The 27606-nt window shown below is 48.7% G+C and overlaps 1 protein-coding gene across 1 annotated transcript; it reads left to right on the top strand.

Annotated features, from left to right (window-relative positions):
- Window positions 1-27338, top strand: LOC135886142 (olfactory receptor 10A7-like). The gene is made up of 3 exons (XM_065414012.1): window positions 1-6; window positions 26331-26637; window positions 26674-27338. Exons 1-3 carry the CDS (start codon window positions 1-3, stop codon window positions 27336-27338), a joined length of 978 nt encoding a protein of 325 aa, XP_065270084.1.
- Window positions 27339-27606: the final 268 nt, after the last annotated feature.

Raw genomic sequence — 27606 nt, forward strand, 5'->3', positions numbered from 1 at the left:
ATGCAGGTGAGGGGACTTACATTGTCCCTCTAGTCCAGTGGTCTCCAAACTGTGGGGCGTGCCCCTCTAGGGGGGTGGGAGGAACATTTCAGGGGGGGCGTGGCCCGCCTGGGGCAGCCCGCTGGGGGCGGGGAGCGAGCACCACAGAGCCCCGCTCTGCGCCCAGCTCCACTCCATCCCCGTCCCCAGCCCCAGCTGCTGCTCCCGTCCCAGCCCCTGGCCCCGGCTTAGGGTTGCCAGGTGTCCGGTTTTCGACTGGGAAGTCCAGTCATAAAGGGGACCTGGCAGTGTCCGGTCAGCATTGCTGTATTGCAGCATACAGCACTGCAGTAACCAGCCTCTGCCACTGGGGGACAGGAAGCCTGGAGGAGCATTCAGGGACACTCCGGCAAAAGAGGTACTGGCAGCTCCCCTGTCCTGCCTCGAGCACGACTCTCCTTCCCCGGCCTTGCCCCAGCCACCCCCTGCCCTCCCACCCTGGCTCTTGGGGGATTGAGGACTAGATAAGGGGGGCAACACTGAAAAAGTTTGGGGACCACTGCTCTAGCCCCAGATCCTTTCTACATATGACACCAGATCAGTGATCCACCCAGCCCGGCGACTCTTCTACGTGCCTGCCCTGATGCATGGGACCCTTCAGTCTCTCCTGTCCAAGTTGCTCCACTGTGGATAAATAATGAAAGGGTCTTGGGCCTGGAGTGAGTGTGACTGTAGCCTGGTAGGCCGGGCCCTCACAGGGGCTGGGGGAGACCCCAGGTCCGATCCTACCGTTGAGTTAAATGACACCACTCGCTCCTCCAGCCAGAGTTTGGATGGGACCCGCTCCTGTAGCCCATCTGGGGTTCAGGAGCCTAAGCACAGGTGCAGATCGGGGCCTACAAGGGCTGCCAGGTTGCGTGGGACAGATTCTGGGAGGTTTCAACCCATGACATGAGTGTTCATTAAATATGAATCTTTCATTCCTGGTGTCTCCTGGGCGAACCTGGAGGGCTGGTGACCCTGGGGCCTATGTGCTGTGCCTGTGATGAAGGGTTAGCACAGAGGGCAGCCTACTCCAGACTGCGCCGGCTTTTGTGCTACTTTCTGGCCAGCTGCCCTGCCAGGACACCTCGCTGACCGACCGTCACTGCAAGCCATCCAGACTCCAGCCTGGGGCAATCAGCATTCAGTGTCTCCTCCTGCAGGCCGCCCCCCAGATAACCACGGACCGGGGCCAGTAAAGGGAGGGGAAGACCAGCATGACCAGTTGGGATGAACTTCACCCTTTGGACTGGGCGTCATATGAATGGCCATACTTGGTCAGACCAATGGTCCATCTAGCCCAGGGTCTCTTCTTTGCCAGAAGCAGGGAATGGGTGACAGGGGATGGATCACTTGATGATTACCTGTTCTGTTCATTCCCTCTGGGGCACCTGCATTGGCTACTGTTGGAAGATGGGATACTGGGCTAGATGGACCTTTGGTCTGATCCAGGATGGCTGTGCCTATGTTCTTATGTTCTCTAGACCAGGTGCTGCAGTGGGAATGAACAGAACTGGGCAATTCATCTAGTGATCAGCCAGTCCCAGCTTCTGCCAGTCAGAGGCTTAGGGACACCCTGAGTGTGAGCCCTTTGCACTGAGATAGGGCCCTGGTTAAGAGCTGGGTCCTGCTGTGTGGGGGTTGGGGGGGGGGGGCATCTCCACACAAGGTTGCAGGGGAGAGTGGCTGGGAGGAATGCTGCTCAGCATGACTGAGTTCCTTGCTGATTCCACAGGAGTTAAAGTAGAGATCCAGAGACAAGGCAGAGCTCTGAGGAAGGGCGGATGAGCGACTGCGGGGCTCAAAGAGCAGAATCCAGGTCTAGGGAAGCTAGACAGCAGGGTCCGATGGCCCTAGAGTGGGCATCAGACAAGAGGTCTCAGCACCGGAGTGTCCCTGTGACTCAGTTCCACCCAGATCCAGTTGGCTTGGAAGAGAGAGTCAGAAGCTGTGTTTTCTCTCTGCTGTTCTTTCTCCTCCCCTTTTTGTGCATGTGTCTTGATTTGTCTTCTAGGACTCAGATCCGACTTTAACAAGAGCAACCGCAACTCCAGCCCATCTCCACAAACATCTTCTCTTTCCCCCAAAGGACGGTATCACCATCTTTGATAGCATCTGTTAGCCAATTCGGCTCGTTTCCCCCTGGAGCTTGTTCAATTACCCCAAGGAGGCACGGAGACAAGGATACGGACACCAAGCTTTTATTTACGATCAGCTGACGGGTGCTCTCTCATAGCCACTGCTAGAGGAAAGAGACACACCTTACTGGCTCAGAATGCCTTCTTATATACTAGTGTACAAACATGTTTACGTGCAACGATATACATTTCTTAAATTCCTTTTTGGACATACTAGGGGTCTGCTTAACATCTTCCCCTAGGTATTTTTGTGTACGTGTATCTAGGAGAGATTACATACATGCAGAGATCAACTGGGATAATAAACAGAGGGTGTGGATTAACTGATGTGATAAGCAAAGGAATGCCCCGAGCGAATAGCTGTCTTTAACTATTTCTCTATCAGTTATCCCCCCTTAAAAGCATTTTGAGAGCTTCTAGACCCCCCAGTCCTCCGTTTTTACTGGTTGATATAGTGCCATCATTCGCTGATATACAATCTGATTAGTTATGCGTTTAACTAATGCAACTAAACAAGGAGCGAAGCAAGCTAGGGTTAATAGGGTTGCGATACAAAATACAACAAGGAGGAAACCCTTTCGGAGCCATCCTATTTGTGGTAGCCAGGAGGTAAACCAGTCTGTGTCCCACCCACCCCAAGTTTGGACTGGGACATGGGTTAACTTTCTCATTTCCTTTGTTAGCTGTTTTACCACCTTTCCATTATCATCTATTTGTAAACAGCAATTGGACTCGTTTAATTTTGCACAGACTCCTCCTTCTTCTGCCAGCAAATAATCAAGAACCATGTGGTGCTGATAAATTGCATTTCTCATTTGGGTTGACTGATCAGCCAAAAGGTCGAGTGCTGTGGCTGTCTGGTTAGTGACTATTTCCAGCACAGCCTGCAATCTAATTATCCGGTTTAGGTTATAAATAGGCTCCCTGGCCCCAGATACTAACTCGCTAGGGTTCCAAGTGGCTGGTCCATAATGTTCTATAATTCTTTCAGGAGGCCACTCCTGAGCTCCCCACTTTTGGGAACTCCCGGCGGTTAAAGAGGAGTCCACGAACCGCTTTTCTCTAACTAGGTCATCATATACTTTGACTCCCAACTTATTTCCCAGTGTTTGGGGTAGCAAAAAGAACAGGGGCCTAATGTACCCAACATAACATATGCCCGTCCAATTTGGAGGCAACCTTCTGTAAGCATATTGCCCGCAGATCCAATAGTGACCTTTTAGGGCCCAAGTCCCTTTAGCAAAGGGACCATCCCAGGTTTCAGAATCCTCCAATGTTGTGTCAAAATATAAAGAATTGCCAGCTCGAAAAGGCGCTCCCGTAATGGTAGGTTCACCTTCTGAGTCACAGTAGTGGCATTTCCAAGCTCCGGCCCCCGCCTTCCAGATACAATTACAGCCTCGTCCGGGCTTATCGGTGCTAGACCAAAAATGATTGAAGAAGGTCCGGGTCCCATTATGGTGCTGCCATGCCCACTGATACCACCGTACCACATGATCTTTACTAGTGGTATTGTCTCGCTGACAACTTAGAACGAGAGCATCAAAGAACCCGTCTAATCCTACTGCCTCACAGCCTTTGCCCCTGTGATGCCAATAGGAACATCTTACCCAGCTACTATTAGAAAGTTTCACATGGGTATGGTTCCATCGTCCTTGGTACCTGGAACAATCATACGTGTTACAGTTGGAATCATAGCAATCGTATCCTAGGGATAAAGTCCAATCACATTTGCTTTCTCCTAAGTACACTCCCCCTTGCCTCGTCCGGTTAAGGCAAAAGGTTCCTATTCCGGAAGAATAGAGTCGCCAGGGACTACTATCCTCAGTCCATATTCCCGTTCCTTCGTGTACTATGCTTAAGTTACTGACCCACCATTTGGGTTGCACCGGCTGAGCTACCCAAGGCCATTCATTTAAACCTCCTGGACCCCCACATACCCAACATTTACTAAGATTAAAAGAGCTTGCTACTGTTTCCCCTAATTGTAAAAACCTATTTTCCCAACCATAGCAATAATGGAAATACATAAACAGAAATATTATAAATGACTTCATTGCTTCTTTCTTTTAAACAGTCCCTTTAGTCCGTCTAATCCTTGGTACTCCCAGATGGAGTCTTCGCCTGTGCCACCCCGGGCTTCCGGTGCCAGGGCGGGCAGAGGGCTGGTGTCCTCTTCTGTTGGCTCGTTCTCCTGACTTTCCTGGTTAGGGTTTAGAAAACGTTTTACCCGTGTATGGTGTGTCCACTTGTCGCTTCCAAGGATCTTAACTGCAGTCTGGCTGATGAGCGAGACAGTATACGGGCCGTCCCAACGTGGAGTGAGGGGATCACGCTTCCACCTCCTGATGAGGACTTGATCCCCAATCTGGAACGGATGCACGGGCTGATCCAAGGGGAGGGCCTGGAAAGATGCCGCGTATCGATGTAGCTGTAACAAAACAGATTGCAGCCCAGATACCTGTTTCCATAAAGAATCGTTCCCCACTTCCCAGTTTACATCTTCCCGGAATCCTGGGATAAGTACTCGGGGGGGAAACCCAAAGACCAGTTCAAAGGGTGAAAGTTTAAGACCCTTACGTGGGGCCCTTCGAACGCGGGTCAGGGCAAGTGGTAGAGCATCGAGCCACTTTAAACTGGACTCTGTACATATTTTAGTAAGAGTGTCCTTGAGAGTTCTGTTCATTCTTTCTACCTGTCCTGAGCTTTGCGGCCTCCAGGGTGTATGCAATTTCCACTGTATACCGAGGGCCCGAGAAACCTGCTGAACCACTTGTGAAGTAAAGTGGCTCACCTGGTCAGACTCAATTACCTCGGGGAGATGGAAATGAGGAAGTATTTCATGTAACAAAGCCTTAGTGACAGCTCGGGCTTGACAATGTTGAGTGGGATAACATTCTACCCATCCAGTGAGCTGATCCACAAACACGAGTATGTATTTATAGCCCCTACAAGGAGGCATTTCAGCAAAATCAACCTGCCATCTCTGAAAAGGGAAAGCAGCCCAGGGCCGTCCTCCCATTGGGGCAGGAGGGCCGCACCCTTTTTGGTTTGTTCGCTGACAAACAGGACAATTACTGACAATTCTTTGAGCTTCCATGTGCATGCCCAGCCCCTTAAGGGATCGGGTAGCTAAATCAACCATGGCTCCCGACCCCATGTGTCCCTCTCCATGCATAAGCCGAAGAATTTCCTGAAGCACTGGTCGAGGGACAAAGATTTCTCCCCCTGGTAATTTCCACCATCCAGAGGAAATCTGCCTGGCTCCTGCAGCCTTCGCGTGGCCAATTTCCTCAGCTGTATATTGGGGAGGAGGAGCCTCAGCCTCTGTGTCTTGGACCATCAGAAGCCAAGAGGCCCCGTCTTGGGCGGCCTCCTTCGCAGCCTGATCAGCTAGGTGATTATACCTACGCTGCTCGGCCTCAGGGGCTTTTCCATGGGCGCGCACATGTATCACGGCGACCCGGAGGGGAAGCATCAGTGCCTCAAGAAGCACTTTAATGAGGCTTCCGTGTGCAATCTTTTGGCCCGAAGCTGTAATAAACCCTCTTTCCTTCCATAGGGTTCCGTGCGCATGCACCACCATGTAGGCATAACGACTGTCAGTGTACAGGTTAAGAGTTTTCCCGGTTCCCATTCGGAGAGCCTCTATAAGGGCCACTAGTTCTGCTGCTTGAGCGGATAGATTAGGGCTGAGTTTAAACCTGTGCACTCCCTTGCCCTTAATCACTACCGCTGCCCCAGTAAACCGCTTGCCGTTCATCACATAGCTAGATCCATCAACATACCCCTCGATATCGGGATTGGGCCAAGGCAAGTCCGAAAGGTCAGGGCGGGGTTTGGTTTCCTGTTGCAAGACTTCAACACAGTCATGAGTGGGGCTAGCCCCACGGGAAGTCTGGGGATCAGGTAGCAAGGTAGCTGGGTTAAGGGAGCTAACGGTCTTAAAAGTTAAGTTAGGGGCCAGCAAGAGCCCTACCTCATACCTAGTATGTCGGCTGGGATTTAAATGTTTTTCTCCTGCGCCTGTTCCCAGTATTTGAGGTACCCCGTGGGGGACCACAACCTCAGTGTCCCCACCCAGGGTCAATTTTTCGGCTTCCTGGACAAGGAGGGCAGTGGCCGCAACAGCCCGTAGACAGGCAGGCCACCCCTTGGCGACAGGGTCCAACACCTTTGAATAATATCCAATAGGTTGCCATGTTGGTCCCGACCTTTGGCATAGGACTCCAGCTGCTACCCCCCCTCTTTCATGAACATACAAGGTGAAGGGTTTCCGGGGATCTGGGAGGGCTAGAGCTGGAGGCTGAACCAAGGCTTCTTTAAGCTCTCGAAATGCTTTTCCCATTTCCCTACTCCATGTCCAGTGAAGCAGACCCTCCTTAGTCAAGGATTCATATAATGGTTTAGCCTTTCCCCCATAATCAGGGATCCAGAGCCGACAAAAGCCAGTCAATCCCAGGAAAGCCCTTAACTCACGGGGATTCCGGGGTTCAGGGCTGTCAAGTATAACCTGGATTCTTTCCTTGCCCAAACTACGTTTCCCTTGGCATATATGATATCCGAGAAAGGTAACCTGTTGTTTAACCAATTGAGCTTTTTCCTTTGAAACCTTATACCCCTGTGCCCCGAGGTAGTTAAGGAGTTTTACTGTCTGTTCTTTACAGGCTGCTTCTGTTTCAGTGCTTAAAAGCAGATCATCGCAGTACTGAACTATATTGCATGAGGGGTGGTTAGCCAAAAACGGAGCCAGGTCCCTTTTCAACTGGCTGCCAAAAATCTCGGGTGCACAAGTAAGTCCCTGGGGGACCACAGTCCAAAGATACTGAGCCTTGTAGTGAGTATCTGGGTCCTCCCATTCAAAGGCAAACAGCCTTTGAGATTCCTCATCAAGGGGTATAGAAAAGAAAGCATCTTTTAAATCTATCACAGAGAACCAGCTATGGTTCTTAGGGACCTGTCCCAAGATAGTATGAGGGTTTGGGACTACCGGATAGGGGGCCTCTATTAGTTTGTTAACCTGCCTTAGATCTTGAACCAATCGGTACTGCCCATTAGGTTTAGGGACTCCTATTATCGGGGTGTTATATGGGGACGTACCTTCCGTGAGCCACCCATACTGCAGAAACTTTTGAATAGGAGGCTTTAACCCAATCCGAGTGGTTAGCTTGAGGGGGTATTGTCGAATTTGAACCGGGCTGCTCCCTTCCTTAAGAGGGATATGCACCGGTAAGGCATTTCTGGCACGGGCTACGCCTCCCTCCTCTGCCCATACGTCTGAGTGGACCCCTTGCAGCTGGTTCTCATCCCTCCCCCGACCCTCCGGAGAGAGGTTTCTAGCACTCACGAGTGCCATCTGGTAGTTAGAGGCTTGTTGCTTAGGAAGCCTGACCTCCATAGTTCCATTATCAAATGAAATTTCTGCCTGTAACTTAGTGAGGATGTCTCGTCCAAGAAGTGCTATGGGACAGGAGGGGCTACAAACGAACTGATGGGAAATCTGATGGTCCCCTATCTTTACGAGGAGAGGCAAAGTCTTTTCCAAAGCTGTAGTTTGTCCCTCAATACCCTGTACCATTGCACATCCCTGAGCCCTACCTCGGGGAGCCTTATTAAGGGGGAGCAAACTAAGGGTGGCCCCAGTATCAATAAGGGCTTCTATTGGGCGGCCCTCTATTCTGATTTTTACCGTGGGATCCAGGCTGGCGGCTTGTGCTGCCAGGAGGGGCCGCTGGGTCCCCCGGCCTCCCTATGGGGAGGATTCTTTCCCCGGGAGTCCTGTATTGTAGTAGAAGATAGGGAGGGGCGGAGTTCTATCCTTACACTCCTTTCCTGTAACCTGTCGTTGGGGGCATTCATTTTTCCAGTGCCCTTCTTCCTTACAGATGGCACACTGATTCCGACCCAGACGGGGGCCTTTTCCCTTTCCCAGTGGCCCTGCCCGTCCCTTACTTTTGCCCCCCTTTTCCTCATATCCTCCCCTCAGGGCCATGGCCAAGGCACGGGCCCCTTTCTTTCGTTCTTCATCATCCCTTCGATCATAAACCTTCATGGCAATTACTAACAGTTCCTCTATATTTTTGCCCGCCGCCCCCTCCAGCTTCTGCAGCTTTTTCCTAATGTCCTCATAAGATTGCCCAATAAAGAGAGGAATTAGTACCTGTTTCCCATTAGCACTTTCAGGATCTAAGTCTGTGTATCTTTTACAAGTATTACAGAGCCGCTCATAGAAAGCAGCTGGATTTTCGTTCTTTTCCTGTCTTATGTTATACAGCTTGGACCAATTCGGGGTTTTTTGGATACAACGTTTCATTCCCTGTACTATGGCCGCGGCGTATTCTCTATGTTTAGGCTCGCCAACTTTATTCTGTGGCCAGTCAGGGGGGCTTTCAGGCAGCAGATCATTCACCTCAGCCGAGGTTTTCCCTTGCTCAAGTAACTGTTCGCGAGCTTTTGAGAGAACCAGGCGTCTCTCTCCTGCGGTTAATAGAGTATTAAGCGCAACTCTCATATCGCCCCAGGTAGGATTATGAGCCGTAATTAAGGTCTCAAATACCGCAGTTAGTGGGGCGGGGTCCTCCGAAAACGGGGGATTCTGCTGCTTCCAATTATATAAGTCACTAGTGGTAAAGGGAACATATATCATCTTAAGGTCACCACCGTGGTCCAAAACCTCTCGAAGGGGTGCTTGAAATACTGCGTCACCCTTCTTACCCGATGGACTAACACATTTTATCTTCGTTTCCCCAGGTGGATAAGTGGAATCTATGTCCCAGTCCTGGGAGCCAGCCTTGCCCCTCCTTGTACGACTAGCTATCGGTCTATGTAAGGGGGTTGGGGTGGACTCTTCTTCGGAGGAGTCTTGGCTACTTGACTTATCCGCTGCTTGGTCACTCGGCTCCTTTTCAAATTTTACGGGTGAAGGGTCACTTGATTCCTTTCTTATTTTTACATTTGGAGCGTTACTCTGAGGAGGCGGGGAGGGGCCCCCATTTTGGGGTGGGGAAATGGGAAGGCCAGGGTACAAGGGAGGAGGAGGCATCGGATCGGGGGCCGAGGGAATTACAGCTGGCGGGCAAGTTTTCTTAACAGGAGGACAGGGTTTCTTAATAGGGTCACGGGCCAGTAAAGTTTTAATGGTCCTTGCCTTACATTTTTGCAACCATGGGGGAGGGCTAGCCACCAGGTCCTGCCAGATGTCTATATAGGGGTATTGGTCCCAATGCCCATCCCTGATCACAATACTATGTACTGCCTGTATGGTCTCTGGCTTGAGTGTCCCCCCTTCAGGCCATTCTACCCCAAATGTTGTCCATTCAAGAGTACAAAACTTTACAAGATTATCCTTACATAATGCAATTCCATAATCAGTATGGTCTCTAAACCTTTTCCAGTTATTTAGCATACATCTTAAGGGTGTCCCGGAAGAGGTACTCTGTCCGGACCCCATCGTGCTCTTATCCAACTTTCGAGATAAGGAAAAGACAGGGCTCTAGCCCTAATTTAGGGAGACACTTGGTCACGAGGTTCGGCTGACCCCCCTTGCAATCAAGATATCCTGGTCACCGGGTTTCCCCTCGCAGGAGTCTTGGGGCGGCTGAAGTCAGCTTAAGCCTCGGACCTGGTCAATGTTACTTTACATGAATAAAATCACAGTCTTTTATATTTTTGGCTTCCAGCAGATCATTAGGAGGAAAAACAAGATTACTCCTCCTATGAACAGGAGCACTCCCTGGGGCTTTTCTAAGTCCCAGTAATTATCCAGAATGGCCCACGGACTCGTAGAGTTAGTGGAATTATACATGGGCCATTCCTTATTTACTTAACAACACAACAACACAATAACAAGGTATACACAGAATACAACAATGCCAATATACCCTTCCTTACACAGGTTGCCTAGAGGGTATCTACCATCCAACCCACACTTCGGGGGCGTTATTCCTCAAAACCCAGGAGGTAAACGCACTTACCGCCCGGAGTGGCCGCGTCCGGCAGTTGGATCTTCCCTTCTTTGGAGCCGTCCTGCTTCCGTGTCTTTTGGAGTTCTCTTTAGAGGGGACACAGCCGCCCCGGCCAATTGTAACAACCTGAGGCCCGAGCAAACCAACGCTCAGGGTGGCCACTCCTCAGAATTGCTCTTGGCCGTCGGTCAGAGTCCCCTACAGGGAGAGAAGTCCCGGCGGAGTCGCCATTTTGTTAGCCAATTCGGCTCGTTTCCCCCTGGAGCTTGTTCAATTACCCCAAGGAGGCACGGAGACAAGGATACGGACACCAAGCTTTTATTTACGATCAGCTGACGGGTGCTCTCTCATAGCCACTGCTAGAGGAAAGAGACACACCTTACTGGCTCAGAATGCCTTCTTATATACTAGTGTACAAACATGTTTACGTGCAACGATATACATTTCTTAAATTCCTTTTTGGACATACTAGGGGTCTGCTTAACATCTTCCCCTAGGTATTTTTGTGTACGTGTATCTAGGAGAGATTACATACATGCAGAGATCAACTGGGATAATAAACAGAGGGTGTGGATTAACTGATGTGATAAGCAAAGGAATGCCCCGAGCGAATAGCTGTCTTTAACTATTTCTCTATCACATCCAAGAAACACAGGGGGCTTTTCTTTCTAAAAACTCTCTCCAGCTACAGGGCCAGGGAGCAAGGGGTGTTGTTCAACTGAAAACTTGACTTAATACTTCACATTTCAAATGCTTCCACTCTTCAGCCTTCTTTTCTGTATCTTTAATGGAAGGTTAATGAAGGAGTTTTAATGGCATGTTTGCCATGGGACTGGGCAGGCAGAGGTCTCTGCATACCAAACTCTGAGCCTTGTTTGACACCGTTTAATGCTGGCTGGTGACTTGGTTATGTTGTCTCTTTGGGCCCATGCACAGTAGAACCCCATTTATCTGATCCTCTATTATCTGGCTCTCTGCATTAACCGAACAACCAGGACTCCAGGGCCAGAAGTGGGCAATCTCTCCTGTGGCCGCTAGATGGCAGAATCACACATCCAGCTGCAGCCACTAGATGGCATTGCAGCCTCGCACACCTCCTAATTTTGCTGTAGGGACATCACATTTCTGAAAGCAGTTCTTCTTCTTACAAACCTTCCCATGGCATCTCTGACCTCCTCCAAACTGAACCCCCAGAACATCTGAGATGCTCACCCCCCTCTGACTCGAGTCATTTGCATCATTTTATTGGATAGTGCTCTTCTTTAGGAAAGTCACCACTTTGCTTCCAACCCTTCCCAGGGCATCTTTGACCTCCTTGTCCCTCAGGCTGTAGGTGAAGGGGTTGAATGTGGGAGATATTGCTGTGTGGAGCAGGTTGAAGACCTTGTTTAAATCTGGGGACTGCTTTCCTACAGAGGCCCCAGAGACAATAATGATGGTCCCGTAGGAAACAGAAAAAACTGGGATGTGTGAGGAGCAGGTGGAGAAGGCTTTTCTCTTCCCTGAGGTGAAGGGATCCTTTGGATGATCAAGATGACCCTATAATAGGAAGCCAGGGTGAGTAGAAATGGGACCACACCCACTAAGGCAGACATTATGAAAGACAGAAATTTAACCAGGTGGGTGTCAGCACAGGTGAGTTTTAACAGAGGCATAAAGTCACAAAATAAATGGCCAACCTCCTTGGAAGCCCATGGCCAACCTCCTCCATGGCTCCATTGCATGAGGTTTTCTACAGGAGGTCCCCACACGTATGGGGCCTTCTTGGGATGGGAGCACCAATCCTGAGCAACTTTGGACTCCACATGAGCAGGTCTCCCTGCCTGTGGCATCGTCAGGATGGCGGGTAAAGACTGTGGTTAGCAGAGACCTTGGTAGGCAGCAAGCCAAAGGTGGTCCGTAAGGTCTGCAGCACTGAGAAAGGACTTCCTCCTGGGATGTACAAGGAGAAATTTGTCTCCCGTTCCAAAGAAATCCCAAGAAGGCCTGATTTCAAGGGCCTGACCCTTGAAAAGGCCTCTGTGGACTTCAGAGCTGAGCATTAGGAACTTTGAATTAATTAAATAAACCAATTAAGGAAAGCCCAAGACAGTAAACTTTGTTAAGGTTGAGGGTGTATATTAGTGACCGAAGGGCAGAAACGCTCACAGGACTATTGTAGCTGTCAAAAAGCTGTCTAGGAAATTGCTAATCATGGTTACACTTAAAAGAAATGTAAAAGACAACATTTTAAGGCAACAAGATGAATTAAATTCCGCCCCCATATCAGAGTCCTGAGAAAAAATTCGAACTTTGAGATTCTATTCTATTACAGGTGGGTCTATTTTAAGTCAAGTCAATATTCCTTTTTTGGGTAAATACTATGCTCTCCTAGGGCTTCAGTGAAACAGAGGAGAGAAAACTCAGATCCACTTGCACCATAGGGACTGACCCCTAGAGTTTGAGCGATAAGAGAATACCCTCTTGGTGCTAGCAGTACAGGGCCTATGAAACATGGCTGGGTTGTCCTGATTAAACACACACTATATTACACACTGGCTAGTCTATTAAAATAACAATGTGATAAGGAAACAGCGTATCTTTGTAATATGGGAGACACAGGAGTGACGTAGGGGAGCAACTGTCAGCTCCTTGCTATCACCCCTCTCTTTATTTTATCCGCAGGCTGAACATGCAGAAGAAGTGGCAAGTGAAAATGACGCAACGGCCTCTAGATTCATCCTCCTGGGATAGTTGAACCTCATAAAACTCCAGGGTTTGCTCTTCTTGGTGTTCCTGATCAGGGCCGGCTTTAGGCCAATTCTACCGATTTCCCTGAATTGGGCCCCGCCCCTAAGAGGGCCCCGCGCAGCGTCCCTGCCTGAAGCAAAGCTCTGTGGCTCTCCCGGAAGCAACAGCTGTTGCAGGTGGGGGGGGGGGAGAAGGCACATGTGCTTTGCAGCCTTCCCCTCCCCTCCCCCCAGCACTCACCTGGAGGAGACCCTGAGGGGGCTTCCGGTCCGGTGGGAGACAGGAATCTCTGCAGTGTGGACCTCACTCACCTGAGCAGCTGCTGGGGCTTCGGTCGGTGAGTGTTTGACCCTGTGATTCCCCATAGGTGTGTAATATTGGGTTGGTTTTGTGGTTTTCGGTGGTGTTGTTGTTTGAGGGTGAGTTGTGCCTGCCTGCGTCTGTTTCAAAACTAAACTCCGGATCATGTAACCCAGGAAGAAAGCCCCAAGCCAGTACTTAGTGCTGTGAATTCCAGGTGAGAGAGAGAGGGGGATTTGGACGAGGAAATCAAATACATCAAGAGGGGAGAATACAAAAGGTCTGCAACAGGCAGGCTGAGACTTTTATCTCCCTCCCCCCCCAAGAGAGGGGGAAACTGAGGCACGGAGTGATCTGATTCCCCTCCCCAAATTATTTTGCAAAGGAGGGGGATGGGGGCTCCTATCCAAACCAGTTCCCTTCCCATCGACTCTGCTTCCCCTGCTGCAAGACCGCTGTAGGGGCTGAATATTTCCATTAAACTCTGGCTCCTTCGTTTGCCCTGCCACAATAAAATAGACCGGCTTTGGGGGGGAGGAATAGCCCTCCCCAAGCTGTGTGGACATTAAGGTTTTTTTGGGGGGGCACAATAATATTCCAGATTGATCAAACACCCAGCTCAGCTTTCTAGCCATCCAGCAGCTCTAGGGCAGGGAAGGAAGGTGCTCTTGGTGCAGAGTGGTCGCAAAACAGGGGTGAATTTAGCGGGGGGGGGGGTCCGGTTGAAATCCCACCCGATGCAGCCACACAGAATCGCTGGCGGCGCTGGGAGAGGCCAGGAGTGGAAGCAGGTGGCCCGGGGGTGCGGGGACATTTGCCCTCAGTCCTGGGCTCTGGGATGGACTAGGCTGAGTGGGTGGTGGGTCTTCCAGCCTGTTGCTCTCGCTGGGGTTTGTGGTTTTCATCTGGCTCCACCGAAAAGATCAAACAAGCCCAGTAGAAAAGGGGGGTGAGAGAGGCAGGAAGGGATTTGTAAGGGGTTAAAGTGACCCATCAACGAAAGAGTAAAACCAGAGTTTGAGTGGGTTTCCCCCCAGCCACCACTCCTGCAAACACTGGGCAAGGGTCAGCCCCATCCCCCACCGAGGCTATGGTGAGGGGCAGCAGGGGAGGAAGGAAGCCACATGTGATGGCAGTCCCCCCCCCCGCCCAGCACCCACCACCCCCTCTCTGGCCCCCAAACTCTGTCCCAGAGCCTGCACCCACCCCTCCGCACTCCCTCCCAGAGCCTGCACCCCTCCACCCATCCTGCACCCCACCCCGTGCCCCAGCCCGGAGCCTGCACCCAAACTCTGTCCCACTCAGCCCTGGGCAACGCTCTCCTTGGCTGGCTCCCAGCCCCTCTCCAAGGGTTGCAGCTGTCTGGAGGTGCTGCCTTCCACACCTTCCTCATTCACACCTCATTCATTCAACAGGGCAATTGATTACAAAGTGGGGGGGAGATCTTATTCTACTTCTAGCAAAAAGACATTTTTCTTTTACCTTAATTATACTACCTTAGGGGCCGGCTATAACATTACAAAGGTTCAATACAAAGTCTCATAAAAGTTATACAAAAATGCATAATGCAGAGATTTATCTACAACTGCACTGATTGACTGCTGTGTGCAGTAATATAGTGACCCCTGGGTCTTTGAATGAGGCTTTATACTTGGGGGGGGGGGCGAGCGGCGAGCGGGGTGGGCAAGCGGCGGGTGGGCAAAGAGGCAAGCAATGAGCCAGCAGGGGTTCTAGGGGCGGGCATGGGGGTTTCTGGCAGGGGAGGGAGAAGGTGAAAGGAGGCAAGTGGTGGGTGGGGGACTGACTAGGAGGGAGGAGCAAGCCAGCGGGGGGCTAGGGGGTGAAGAGGGGTGTGATGGTGGGGCCGAGCGGGGAGGGGTCGTGTCCTATTTTACTGCTGTGATCTGGTCACCCTATGTCACCCCCCTCCCCCAAACCTTCCTTTTCTTCCTTTTTGGCCCACAGCTGTTTCAGCGGGGCGGCGCTGGGGAAGCAGGGTTTGTTTCCGCGGGCCGGGAGGCGCTGGGGCAGGGAGGAGGGCACAATTTTATATTAATAAGGAAATATTTTATAAATTTTAATAAAATAAACATTACTGAAGAAAATCAGTTGTACAACTATCAAAACATGAATTATTTTCCTAATATGAAAGTGAAAATCAGCTAATTAATATATGACGCAATGTATGTAATATATAATTTTGTTATTATGTATATAGTCATGGAAAGTAAATAATACATGGAAGAAATGAAAGGGTTCTTTTTAAGTGGCTTTTTTTTTAGTCATCCCTGCTGGGGCCCCGTCGAAACTGTTCGAATTGGGCCCCGCACTTCCTAAAGCCGGCCCTGTTCCTGATCATCTACCCGGTGATCCTGCTAGGGAATGGTGTAATTGTCTTTGTCATGGTGCTGGACTCTGTCCTGCACACTCCCATGTATTTCTTCCTCCAGAACCTGTCCTTCCTGGCAGGGCCGGCTCTAGGTTTTTTGCCGCCCCAAGCAAAAAAAATGTTGGCTGCCCCCACTCCAGCCCTGGGCTCTCCCCGCACCCCCCTGCTGCCCCAGCCCTGGGCTCCCCCCCCCCCCACCTGCACCCCCTGCCACCCCAGCCCTGGGCTCTCCCCCCACACACCCTGTGCTGCCCCAGCTCTGGGCTCCTCCCTTCCCCCCCACCAGTGGCCCCCGCACCCACACACACCCTGCCGCCCCAGCCCTGGGCTCCCCCCCCCCACCTGCACCCTCCTTCCGTCCCAGCCCTGGGTCACTGGTAACTTGCTCCCAGGGCGGGTCATTCAGCAGGAATTTTGGATGTGCACAGAACACAGACAGGATTGGTTCCCATATGGTTACAGAACTGCAGTAAAGTGGAACAATTTTCAGCTTGTGTGATTGGAGGATATCTGGATGCATATTATAAGACTGTCCTCCATAAATGAGGAAAAGTTGAGGTGCCTTTATTATTCTTTTGTTCCATTCTTTGTTTCTATGGGGAATTTGCCAATGCAATATCACTGTCTTCCTTTTAAACAAATAAAACTAAAAAAAAAAACAACAAGGCAATGGCTGTTGAAAATAGCAATTCCAGTCCTAATAACCACTGGGAAGCATTTCTAGCTCAATTTTATCCTACTTTTTCTACAGCAAGTTACAGTGGATCCATATATTTGATTTGGGAGAAATGAAGTAACAGCTGCCCAAACTGAGCTTGAGCACTCCTGAATTTTGAGGTGTTCAAATCTGGAAGGCAGGTGCTAGATTCCCTTTCTGAATATTAGCTAAATCTGGAAAGGAAAAGTCAATTTCTGCTTCCATGGCTCAGAAGTGGAAATCCTCCTACGTGCCTGGTACTGTATCTAAAGCTGCCCAGGTCCAGTAGAGCCTCCCCTCCCTTACTTTTCATTTTAAATTCTAGTGGGATCTACATACCTCCCTTGCTAGGCTTCAGATAGAGAGGGGCACTGTCCATTTAGTCCACCCAATTCTTTCTTTGGGGGCTGCAAGGTGAGGTCACAGCAGTAGCCCTAATCCAGTCTGGGGATGTCTTCTGAAGGGCATATCTGGGCCAAAGCCTTCTACTCCTTGGGCATACTTGTTCCCCATTCACAGTGCCACTCCGCTGTAGCAGTGAGCTCTCCATTCACAGCAAGCTGCAGCATGAGGTTTCAGCTACCATACTCCCTCCCCCTCCCTTTCCTGTTGATAGCGGCCAAGGGAATGCTGGGAAATGTAGTTCTTTCCCTGCTCCAGGGCTGGCTCTATAGGCAGGGAGCTAACTAAGGAACTAGAGCTCCCAGGGCCCCCTGTTGGTTCTCAGCTCCCAGGCTGAATCCCTGCCGGCTGCTGCCCCTGCAAATGGGCTGCCCCAAGCACCTGCTTGCTTTGCTGGTGCCTAGAGCCACCCCTGCTCTGATTCTTGTATTGATCACACTGAATTACATTTTAAAGAACAGAGAAATGTTAATTGTGCTGTAGAAAAAATCATGGGAAAATGGTTTCTCACTATATAGTTCTTTTTCACATTTTGTTTTCTAAGTAATAAAATGTGACAGTTGCATCTGGTGCAGACGGAAAATTGATTCTCTTTGTGTGTATAATGGGCTGCAGAGGGACGTGGCGGCTATATTATATGATTGGCAGTAGGGGTAGCAGAGGGTGGGGGTGAGGAAGGGGCAACTATACTGTATAATAGGCATAGGGGAAGCAGAGGGTGAGGGGTGGGAAGGGGCAGCTATACTGTATAATGGGCACTAGGTGCAGCAGAGGGTGGGGGCCGGGAAGGGGCAGGTATACTGTATAATGGGCACTAGGGGCAGCAGAGGGTGGGGGCCTGGAAGGGGCAGGTATACTGTATAATGGGCACTAGGGGCAGCAGAGGGTGGGGGCAGGGAAGGGGTGGCTATACTGTCTAATGGGCACTAGATGTTACTGGAGATTTCTCTTTTCACGCTCTCTGGAATGGCTCACAGCTGTGAGGGCCGACCTCAGGGCTGACTGTCAGAAAACAGGGCAGACACCCCAAACAGGTGGTATGTTCTATAATTTGATTTCACCAAACCAGTGACAAATGTGAATTCCTGGATCACTATACCAGTCCCCTGTGACTCTCCAGTCTGTCTTGCCACCCAGACAAATTGGACTTTGTGATAACAGGTGACTTATGACACCACTTCAGGTTGATTCCAGATAAGTGAAAACAATGCAAGTAACGTCCCATCAGTTTTCATGAAGTTTAAAGTCCAAATACATACTTATACATTTAAGAATCCCTATGATCTACACTAATAGACAGGTGACTTGGCCTGGGGCTCTGGCATGAGCTGGCATCTTGTCTGCCAGCGTCACTGTTACTAATGTCAGATATGTATACTGTATCATGTCCAGTAGATGGCCACACAGTATAATAGCTGAGAAAGGTGAAGTGGGTGAGGTCATATCTTTTATTGAACCAACTTCTGTTGGTGCACATGACAAGCTTTCACCTACACACAGTGCTTCTCAGCAATGTACTCAGAGTGTCACAGCTAAATAGAAGGTGGAACAGGTTTTTTAGCATAAGGAGTTAACACACATTGTAAGAGAACACTTGAGGAGAAGTGGCCTCTTAACACCATTCAGCCATAGGACAAAAAAAAGGAGTTAGTTGGTTACAGGTTGTTGTAATTAGCCATAAATCCAGTGTCTTTCTTAACTCCATGATATTTTGTGTCTAGCAAAGTATGAATTAAAGTTCCCAGGCTCATCTTTGAAGGCATTGTGCAAGTTTCCTTTGAGGACGAGGACTGAGGGGTCAGACATGGAATGAGCACTTTGTGAAAAATGTTCGCCCACGGGTGATATTGTAAGGGACTAGGGTGGAGGCAGTCTGGCCTACCAATCACAGGTCAAGGATGGCCACGTGGCAGTGGTCAGCGAGCAGGGATTGGAGAAGTCACTAGAGTCTGGACTGATAGGCAAGAGTGAGGGTCAGAGTCAGGCCAGGGTTGGAGACCAGAGATCAGAAAGCCGGGTGAGGTCTGGAGTCACAGCAGCCCAATAGTTTGTGTAGCTACCCGGACATCTTCCTGGGTGGGCCACTCTCCAGGGTGAAATAGCATGGGCCTCAGAGTGCTGTCACTCTGGACACTTTGGGTGGTACTTCCTTCAGTGCCCGATTTCTGCATTGCTCCTTGCTACACACCTCTACAATGTCCCGGTGGTGATGTGAAACCATCAGCTGTCCCCGGCTGTACAAACCCAAGTTCTAGTCCCACAGCTCTTTACAGGAGGTGGTGGTCTTGTCTTTTAGCAGTTTTGTGTGAGTTCATTTGAGAAAGGGGCAGAGAAATGGCAGCAAATCCTGATTTCCCACTAGGCCTTGGGTGGGGCTGTTTTAGGGTATGTCTACAATATAAACGTTACAGTTGCGCAGCTGTGGCTCTGAGGCAGCGTCGCATAGACGCTTACTACAGCGATGGAGGGAGTTCTTCTATTAACATAGCTGTGTCTACAGCAGGAATTACGTTGGCTTGTTTACAGAGAAGGCCCCCATGGGTCACGCTAAGATGAGCCAGATTTTACATGCATCACACAGAGCAATTTCCCAGTCGATCAGGTATCAGAGGAGAGACGTCCTTGAAGAGGGGAAGGCTGATTGCTTCAGGATCATTATTTGTGCCGTCTGCACAGAAACCCCAGGAATTCCCCCAGCGCGGTCATTCCAAAGGCCCTTGAGCAGTGTCAGGGGAGACCCTGTCTTCTCTGGTGAATGATATACGCATAAGGAGGCGTCTGCATTTCAGACTAGCAGGGCAGAAACCCGTTCCAGGAAAGATTGTGGCTCCAGCACCTGCATTTCTCTTTAGTGAGTCGTTAAATTTTAGATGCAACTGAGAGAATGGAATCTGAATCCCAGAGAAATCAGAGACCATCATTCCAAGCTTGAAATATCCCAGAGTTTTGAGTAAGCCGCATCGTCCATGCTTCCTGGAGTTTTAGGGCGGACGTCAATAATGTATAGTCCATTAATCGTGGAAATAAGGAAGAATCACTTTCCAAATATTGTGTGAAATCCCGGCCCTTTTGAAGTCCATGGGAGAACTCCCATTCGCTTCAACAGTGCCAGGATTTCACCCATCACGGACCCCGGAAATGAGACACTCAGGTATCACCCGTCTGTCTCACATGCTGGATAATAAGATGGGCATATCTAAGGAGCATAAAAAAGACTTGTGTGATACTGGTCAGTGTAACTAAGGGCTTGGTTAGCCTGGAAATATGAAGATGTCATTTGATAACTCCCTGGATTAGCAAGCACAAGGTCATTAATGCCCTCTCTTCACAATCCAGAATGCTAGAAGGGCATTAGAGAAGTTGAGCTTGGAGAAGATTTTAAATGTTGCCATTTGCCTGTTCAACCCTTTACAGCCTCAGTGCATGAAGTTTGCTATCCTGGCTCCTGTGATGAGCAGAAGAAAATATAAAATTCCTGTACTGGACAACTAGGGATTAATAAACTGATAAGGGAAGTGTCGTCATAACTCCTGGTTGCCAATGTCTGGTTATGAGCTGAAATATCAGGATTTATTCCCCTTATACATTTCTGTCCGACCTACTAGAGTTGTGTCCATTCTTCTTATTCTTCAAAATAATTCTCTAAGCCTTTTCCCCCCTAATCCTGCTAAATGCTTTTCCGTACCAGTGAGTTCCACGCATTAACTGAGAATAACATTCTAGTAGATACAAAAAATGCCTGATGTTATTTAAATTAAAAAGGAAAAAAATTAAGACTAGGATTTACAAAAGTACTTAGAAATGTAAGGTGGCTGGGACTTTCTAAGGACTTTCATAAGGTTTAGGGCGTCTAACCCCCAAGGCACTTTTGAAAATCCCACATAATTTTATTAATTGTTCGTTCTCGATTTTGACTTGGGTTCCTTCCCCTTTCTCGTTAATTGTGTTGAGTATCTGGTCACCATTAAGCTTTTTAGTGAAGACTAAAGGAAAATAGGCATTAAACACCTCCGCCTTCCCCATCAAGTGGAATACCTACACTTTCTTTTGTCTTGCTCCTGATGGACTTTGAAAACCTCTTCTTACTGCCTTTTATGTCTTTTGCCAGGTGTAACTTATTTTGTACCTTAGCTTTTCAGATTTGGTCCCTACATGCTTGTGCTGTTCTTTTGTACTCCTCCTTAGCAATTTGTTCCTGTTTCCACTTTTTGTAGGCATTCTTTTTGATTTTCAGGTAATTAAAAAGCTCCTCATGGAGCCATATTGGCCTCTTGCTATTCTTCCAATCTTTCCTTTGTATCAGAAGAGTTTGGCCTTTAATATTGTCTCCTTGAGAAATTGCCAGCTCTCCTGAACTCCTTTATCCGTTAGATTTTCTTCCCGTTTGACCTTACCTATCAGTTCTCTGAGTTAGTTAAAGGCTGCTTTTTGGACATCTGTTGTCCTTATTTTGCTGCGCTTTCTCCTTCCTTTCTTTAGAATCATGAAATCTAGCATTTCATGATCACTTTCACCCAAATTGCCTTCCTTCTTCAGATTCACAACCAATTCCTCCCTGTTGGTCAGAATCAAATCTAAAATGGCTGCCTGCCTGGTAACTTCATTGACTTTCTGAAACAAAAAGTTGCCCCAACACATTCCAAGAACTTACTGGAAATGTGTTTTGCTGTATTGCTTTTCCAACCGATGTCTGGGTAGTTAAAGTCCCCAATTGGTATGAGGTCTTGTGTTTTGGACAAAAAGAACAGGAGTACTTGTGGCACCTTAAAGACTAACAAATTTATTTGAGCATAAGCTTTCGTGGGCTACAGCCAACTTCTTCAGATGCATAGAATGGAACATATATTGAGGAGATATATATACACATACAGAGAGCGTGAAAAGGTGGGAGTTGTCTCACCAACTCTGAGAGGCCAATTAAGTAAGAGGAAAAAAAACTTTTGAAGTGATAATCATAGAATCATAGAATCATAGAATATCAGGGTTGGAAGGGACCTCAGGAGGTCATCTAGTCCAACCCCCTGCTAGACCAATTCCTAACTAAATCATCCCAGCCAGGGCTTTGTCAAGCCGGGCCTTAAAAACCTCCAAGGAAGGAGATTGCACCACCTCCCTAGGTAAAGCATTCCAGTGCTTCACCACCCTCCTAGTGAAATAGTGTTTCCTAATATCCAACCTAGACCTCCCCCACTGCAACTTGAGACCATTGCTCCTTGCTCTGTCATCTGCCACCACTGAGAACAGCTGAGCTCCATCCTCTTTGGAACCCCCCCTCAGGTAGTTGAAAGCAGCTATCAAATCCCCCCTCATTCTTCTCTTCTGGAGACTAAATGTAACCCTTCTGCCCATCTAAGTTGGCAGCAACAAGGCCAGGTTCTGTATCTAGGGGTTCCGTTTCAATAACACAATGCAAAACCGGCTCGAGCCCCCACCCAGTGACCTGGGACAATTACATACCACCCCCTGGGTGCCTCTAAGAGGCAATACTTGCCCTCTCGCAAGCACGGAGTCTGAGTGTAGCAGAAAATGTTTAATAACATGAGGTAAACGACATCAGCATTAAATTGGAAAAACACCACAAACAGGATTCATAACACAAACCATGAGCAAAAAACCCACCCCAGCAAATTGGGCTGTGTCCTTTCCCTTTGGTTCTTGAATCCAGCAACCCAAAAATCACCCAGAGTCCCCAAAGTCCAACACCCCCAAAGTCTCTTGGGTCCAGCAACCACCCAAAGTCCCAAAAGTCCAACAAACCCCAACGTCTCTGTCCCTGGTCAGTGCAGCCCCAGAGTAAAAGGGGGGGGGCGCGCAGGGTGTTAAGGGGCACCTTACGTGATCCGAGGCCGGCCGGCCGTCTCTCCGTGGTGTTCCACCGCAGCCTTCACCATGAGCCAGTCCACTTCCTGCCGTCCCACGAACTGCTCTGCTGTACAAGCTGCTCCGCTCCGCTCCGCTCACCGACCTGTGAGCCGCTCCAGCCGTCCCCGCAAACAGCTCCGCTCGCCGTTCCTTGGGCCGCTCCAACCGGCCCCGCACCGCTCGCTGCACCTCCATCGTCCCCACAAATTGCTCCGCCAGCTGCTTAGCAATATAGCTTCAGGCTCCCCCATTAGTTAACACAGCACTCAGTGATCTCAGCTCTTAATAACTTTAGCTCTTTTGTGATTTCAGCTCTTAGCAATTTCAGCTCATAGTAGGGGAGCCCCAGTGCGGGTGTACCATTGCCCAAAGTGAATTCAGCTCAGCAACCTGTAACTAGACTCCTAATGGAATCAAAGTTAGCTTTGACATTCAACAGTGAAGAGAGGAGATAGTGCAATTGGTGTTTCAAACCCTCAGAGAAGGCCCATACTATCAGGTACAAATACCTATCCCCATCCTTTCTCCCTTCACTGGGTTTTGTAACCCATGCCCCTTGTCAAGCAAGTGCTACTTAGGTAATGGTGAAGGACTCACTCAGTCCTTCTGTCATACAACAGTTCCACTGGCCTTGATTCACAGAATCAGGGTAACAAAACTTTATTCTTCCTGCCCCAATAACAGAGAAACTGGGGATCCCACACCAGCCAAAGTAACCACTTTCAGTTGCTGTTGTTTCATGCCAGGCGAGTGGGTGTGCCTATGCAAACAAGATCAGCCCCTGGAGTTCTTTTCCACACTCGCCATAATTCACCACCAGATGTCAGGGTAGAGCTCATCCTGACTCTGCTTACATAAACAATCCCAGTTCCCTCAGCCTCTCCTCATAAGTCATGTGCTCCAGACCCCTAATCATTTTTGTTGCCCTCTGCTGGACTCTTTCCAATATTTCCACATCCTTCTTGTAGTGTGGGGCCCAAAACTGGACACAGTACTCCAGATGAGGCCTCACCAATGTCGCATAAAGGGGAACGATCACGTCCCTCGATCTGCTGGCAATGCCCCTACTTATACAGCCCAAAATGCCATTAGCCTTCTTGGCAACAAGAGCACACTGTTGACTCATATCCAGCTTCTCGTCCACTGTGACCCCTAGGTCCTTTTCTGCAGAACTGCTACCTAGCCATTCGGTCCCTAGTCTGTAGCAGTGCATAGGATTCTTCCGTCCTAAGTGCAGGACTCTGCACTTGTCCTTGTTGAACCTCATCAGGTTTCTTTTGGCCTAATCCTCCAATTTGTCTAGGTCCCTCTGTATCTGATCCCTACATTCCAGCCTATCTACCACGTCTCCCAGTTTAGTGTCATCTGCAAACTTGCTGAGAGTGCAGTCCACACCATCCTCCAGATCATTAATAAAGATATTAAACAAAACCGGCCCCAGGACCGACCCTTGGGGCACTCCGCTTGAAACCGGCTGCCAACTAGACATGGAGCCATTGATCACTACCCGTTGAGCCCGACGATCTAGCCAGCTTTCTATCCACCTTACAGTCCATTCATCCAGCCCATACTTCTTTAACTTGGCGGCAAGAATACTGTGGGAGACCGTATCAAAAGGTTTGCTAAAGTCAAGGAATAACACATCCACTGCTTTCCCCTCATCCACAGACCCAGTTATCTCCTCATAGAAGGCAATTAGGTTAGTCAGGCATGACTTGCCCTTTGTGAATCCATGCTGACTGTTCCTGATCACTTTCCTCTCCTCGAAGTGCTTCAAAAGTGTTTCCTTGAGGACCTGCTCCATAATTTTTCCAGGGACTGAGGTGAGGCTGACTGGCCTGTAGTTCCCCGGATCCTCCTTCTTCCCTTTTTTAAAGATGGGCACTACATTAGCCTTTTTCCAGTCATCCGGGACCTCCCCCGATCACCATGAGTTTTCAAAGATATTGGCTAATGGCTCTGCAATCACATCCGCCAACTCCTTTACCACCTTCGGATGCAGTGCATCCAGCCCCATGGACTTGTGCTCGTCCAGCTTTTCTAAATAGTCCCGAACCACTTTTTTCTCCACAGAGGGCTGGTCACCTCCTCCTCATACTGTGCTGCCCAGTGCAGTAGTCTGGGAGCTGACCTTGTTCATGAAGACAGAGGCAAAAAAAGCATTGAGTACCTTAGCTTTTTCCACATCCTCTGTCACTAGGTTGCCTCCCTCATTCAGTAAGGGGCCCACACTTTCCTTGACTTTCTTCTTGTTGCTAACATATCTGAAGAAACCCTTCCTGTTACTCTTAACATCTCTTGCTAGCTGCAACTCCAAGTGTGATTCGGCCTTCCTGATTTCACTCCTGCATGCCTGAGCAATATTTTTATACTCCTCCCTGGTCATTTGTCCAAGCTTCCACTTCTTGTAAGCTTCTTTTTAGTGTTTAAGATCAGCAAGGATTTCATTGTTAAGCCAAGCTGGTCGCCTGCCATATTTACTATTCTTTCTACACATTGGGATGGTTTGTTCCTGCAACCTCAATAAGGATTCTTTAAAATACAGCCAGCTCTCCTGGACTCTGAAACCTTTCCCCTTCATGTTATTCTCCCAGGGGATCCTGCCCATTAGTTCCCTGAGGGAGTCACAGTCTGCTTTTCTGAAGTCCAGGGTCCGTATACTGCTGCTCTCCTTTCTTCCTTGTGTCAGGATCCTGAACTCAACCATCTCATGATCACTGCCTCCCAGGTTCCCATCCACTATTGCTTCCCCTACTAATTCTTCCCAGTTTGTGAGCAGCAGATCAAGAAGAGTTCTGCCCCTAGTTGGTTCCTCCAGCACTTGCACCAGGAAATTGTCCCCTACACTTTAAAAAAACTTCCTGGATTCACTGTGCACTGCTGTATTGCTCTCCCAGCAGATATCGGGGTGATTGAAGTCCCCCATGAGAACCAGGCCCTGTGATCTAGTAACTTCTGTTAGTTGCCTGAAGAAAGCCTCGTCCACCTCATCCCCTGGTCTGGTGGTCTATAGCAGACTCCCACCACGACCTCACCCTTGTTGCTCACACTTCTAAACTTAATCCAGAGACTCTCAGGTTTTTCTGCAATTTCTTACTGGAGCTCTGAGCAGTCATACTGCTCTCTCACATACAATGCAACTCCCCCACCTTTTCTGCTCTGCCTGTCCTTCCTGAACAGTTTATATCCATCCATGACAGTACTCCAGTCATGTGAGTTATCTCACCAAGTGTCTGTTATTCCAATCACATCATAATTCCGTGACTGTGACAGGACTTCCAATTCTCCCTGCTTGTTTCCCAGGCTTCTTGCATTTGTGTATAGGCACTTAAGATAACTCACTGGTTGTCCTGCTTTCTCAGTATGAGGCAGGAGTCCTCCCCTCTTGCGGTCTCCTGCTCATGCTTCCTCCTGGTATCCCACTTTCCCACTTACCTCAGGGCTTTGGTCTCCTTCCCCCGATGAACCTAGTTTAAATACCTCCTCATTAGGTTACATAATGAAAAGGGTTTTCAACACATTAATATTTCCTACAGGTGGTATATGTGATGATATCTGTTGGGAATTTTTGATATTCTGGAATTGTGCAATTTTTAAAAATACTCTAGAGGAACATTTATAGATTGGAAGGCCACAAAGAACCATTAGATCCTCTAGCCTGGCCTCCAAGACTAGATGTGTAGGTTGATTGTTATGGATTATACAAAAATATCAGGTTATTCTCAGTAATATTAGCTCACATTTGGACGATTTTGTCATGAGAAGAGATGAGATTACAAAACCAAATAATGGTATTTTTTCTCTTCTATGATTTTTATTCTTCCTAGATACACCCCACGGCAAACACAGATTGGGGAAATCAAATGTCCATCACAGAATTCATCCTCCTAGGATTCAGGGATCTCCCTGAGCTGGAAATCTTCCTCTTCCTACTGTTTCTACTGATCTACATTGTGACTGTGTCCGGGAACATCCTCATCATTGTGCTAGCTATCACTGATCGAAACCTTCACACCACCATGTACTTCTTCCTGGGGAACTTGTCCTGTTTGGAGACCTGCTACACCTCAACCATCCTGCCCAGAGTTCTGGCCAGTCTCCTGACTGGGGACAAGACCATTTCCATCAGTGATTGTATGACACAATATTATTTTATTGGTTTCTTTGCAGGTGCAGAATGCTATCTGCTAGCGGTGATGTCTTATGATCGGTTCTTGGCAATATGCAAACCGCTGCATTATGCAGTCCTCATGAATGGCAGGTTCTGCCTGCAGCTAGCAGCAGGGTCTTGGATAAATGGATTTCTGGCCATGACCATGGTAATAGTTCTTATGTTACAATTAATTTTCTGTGGCCCCAATGAAATTGATCATTTCTACTGTGAATCCACAGAAATACTTAATCTTTACTGTAGTGACACCAACCAGATAGATCTTGTCATTACCTTCCTGGCTGCTATATTCACTCTGCCCCCATTTGTATTAACCGTGGCATCCTATGTATGTATCGTCATCACCATCTTGAGAATTCCTTCCACCACCGGGAGGCAGAAGGCCTTTTCCACTTGCTCCTCTCACCTCATTGTGGTGACAATTTTCTATGGGACCATAATGATTCTCTACATGCTACCGAAAACAAACACACTGAGAGCCCTGAACAAAGTGTTCTCTGTTTTCTACACAGTTCTGACTCCTATGGCCAATCCCTTCATATACAGCCTGAGAAACACAGAGGTGAAGGAGACTATAGGAAAAATGGTCAGTAAATGTCTAGATTTTACAAGTAATCAGCAATCACATGGGTTTTTTTCTTTCTGTATAAAGCGAAAATGGTGAGATGCACAGCTGATTCATTGTTTTATTGAGATAGATCCTGTGTGGTCCCTAGTGCTGGCTAGGTCTTTGGGAATGTGCTACTGTCATATTTCAGGACCTGCAATGATCTGAAATGGTAAGATCAGTCAATGCCAGGATCTTTATTTTATAATACATGTTTTGAGTTAGGTAATTCCATACACCGTCGTCATCAATCCCTGGGACTTTGAGGATGATTGTTTTCCTATAAAATGATAGCCGGTTATTGATGGTGGACCTGCCGGTGACT

The sequence above is a fragment of the Emys orbicularis genome, chromosome 12, assembly GCF_028017835.1.
Source record: "Emys orbicularis isolate rEmyOrb1 chromosome 12, rEmyOrb1.hap1, whole genome shotgun sequence".
Lineage (NCBI taxonomy): Eukaryota > Metazoa > Chordata > Testudines > Emydidae > Emys > Emys orbicularis.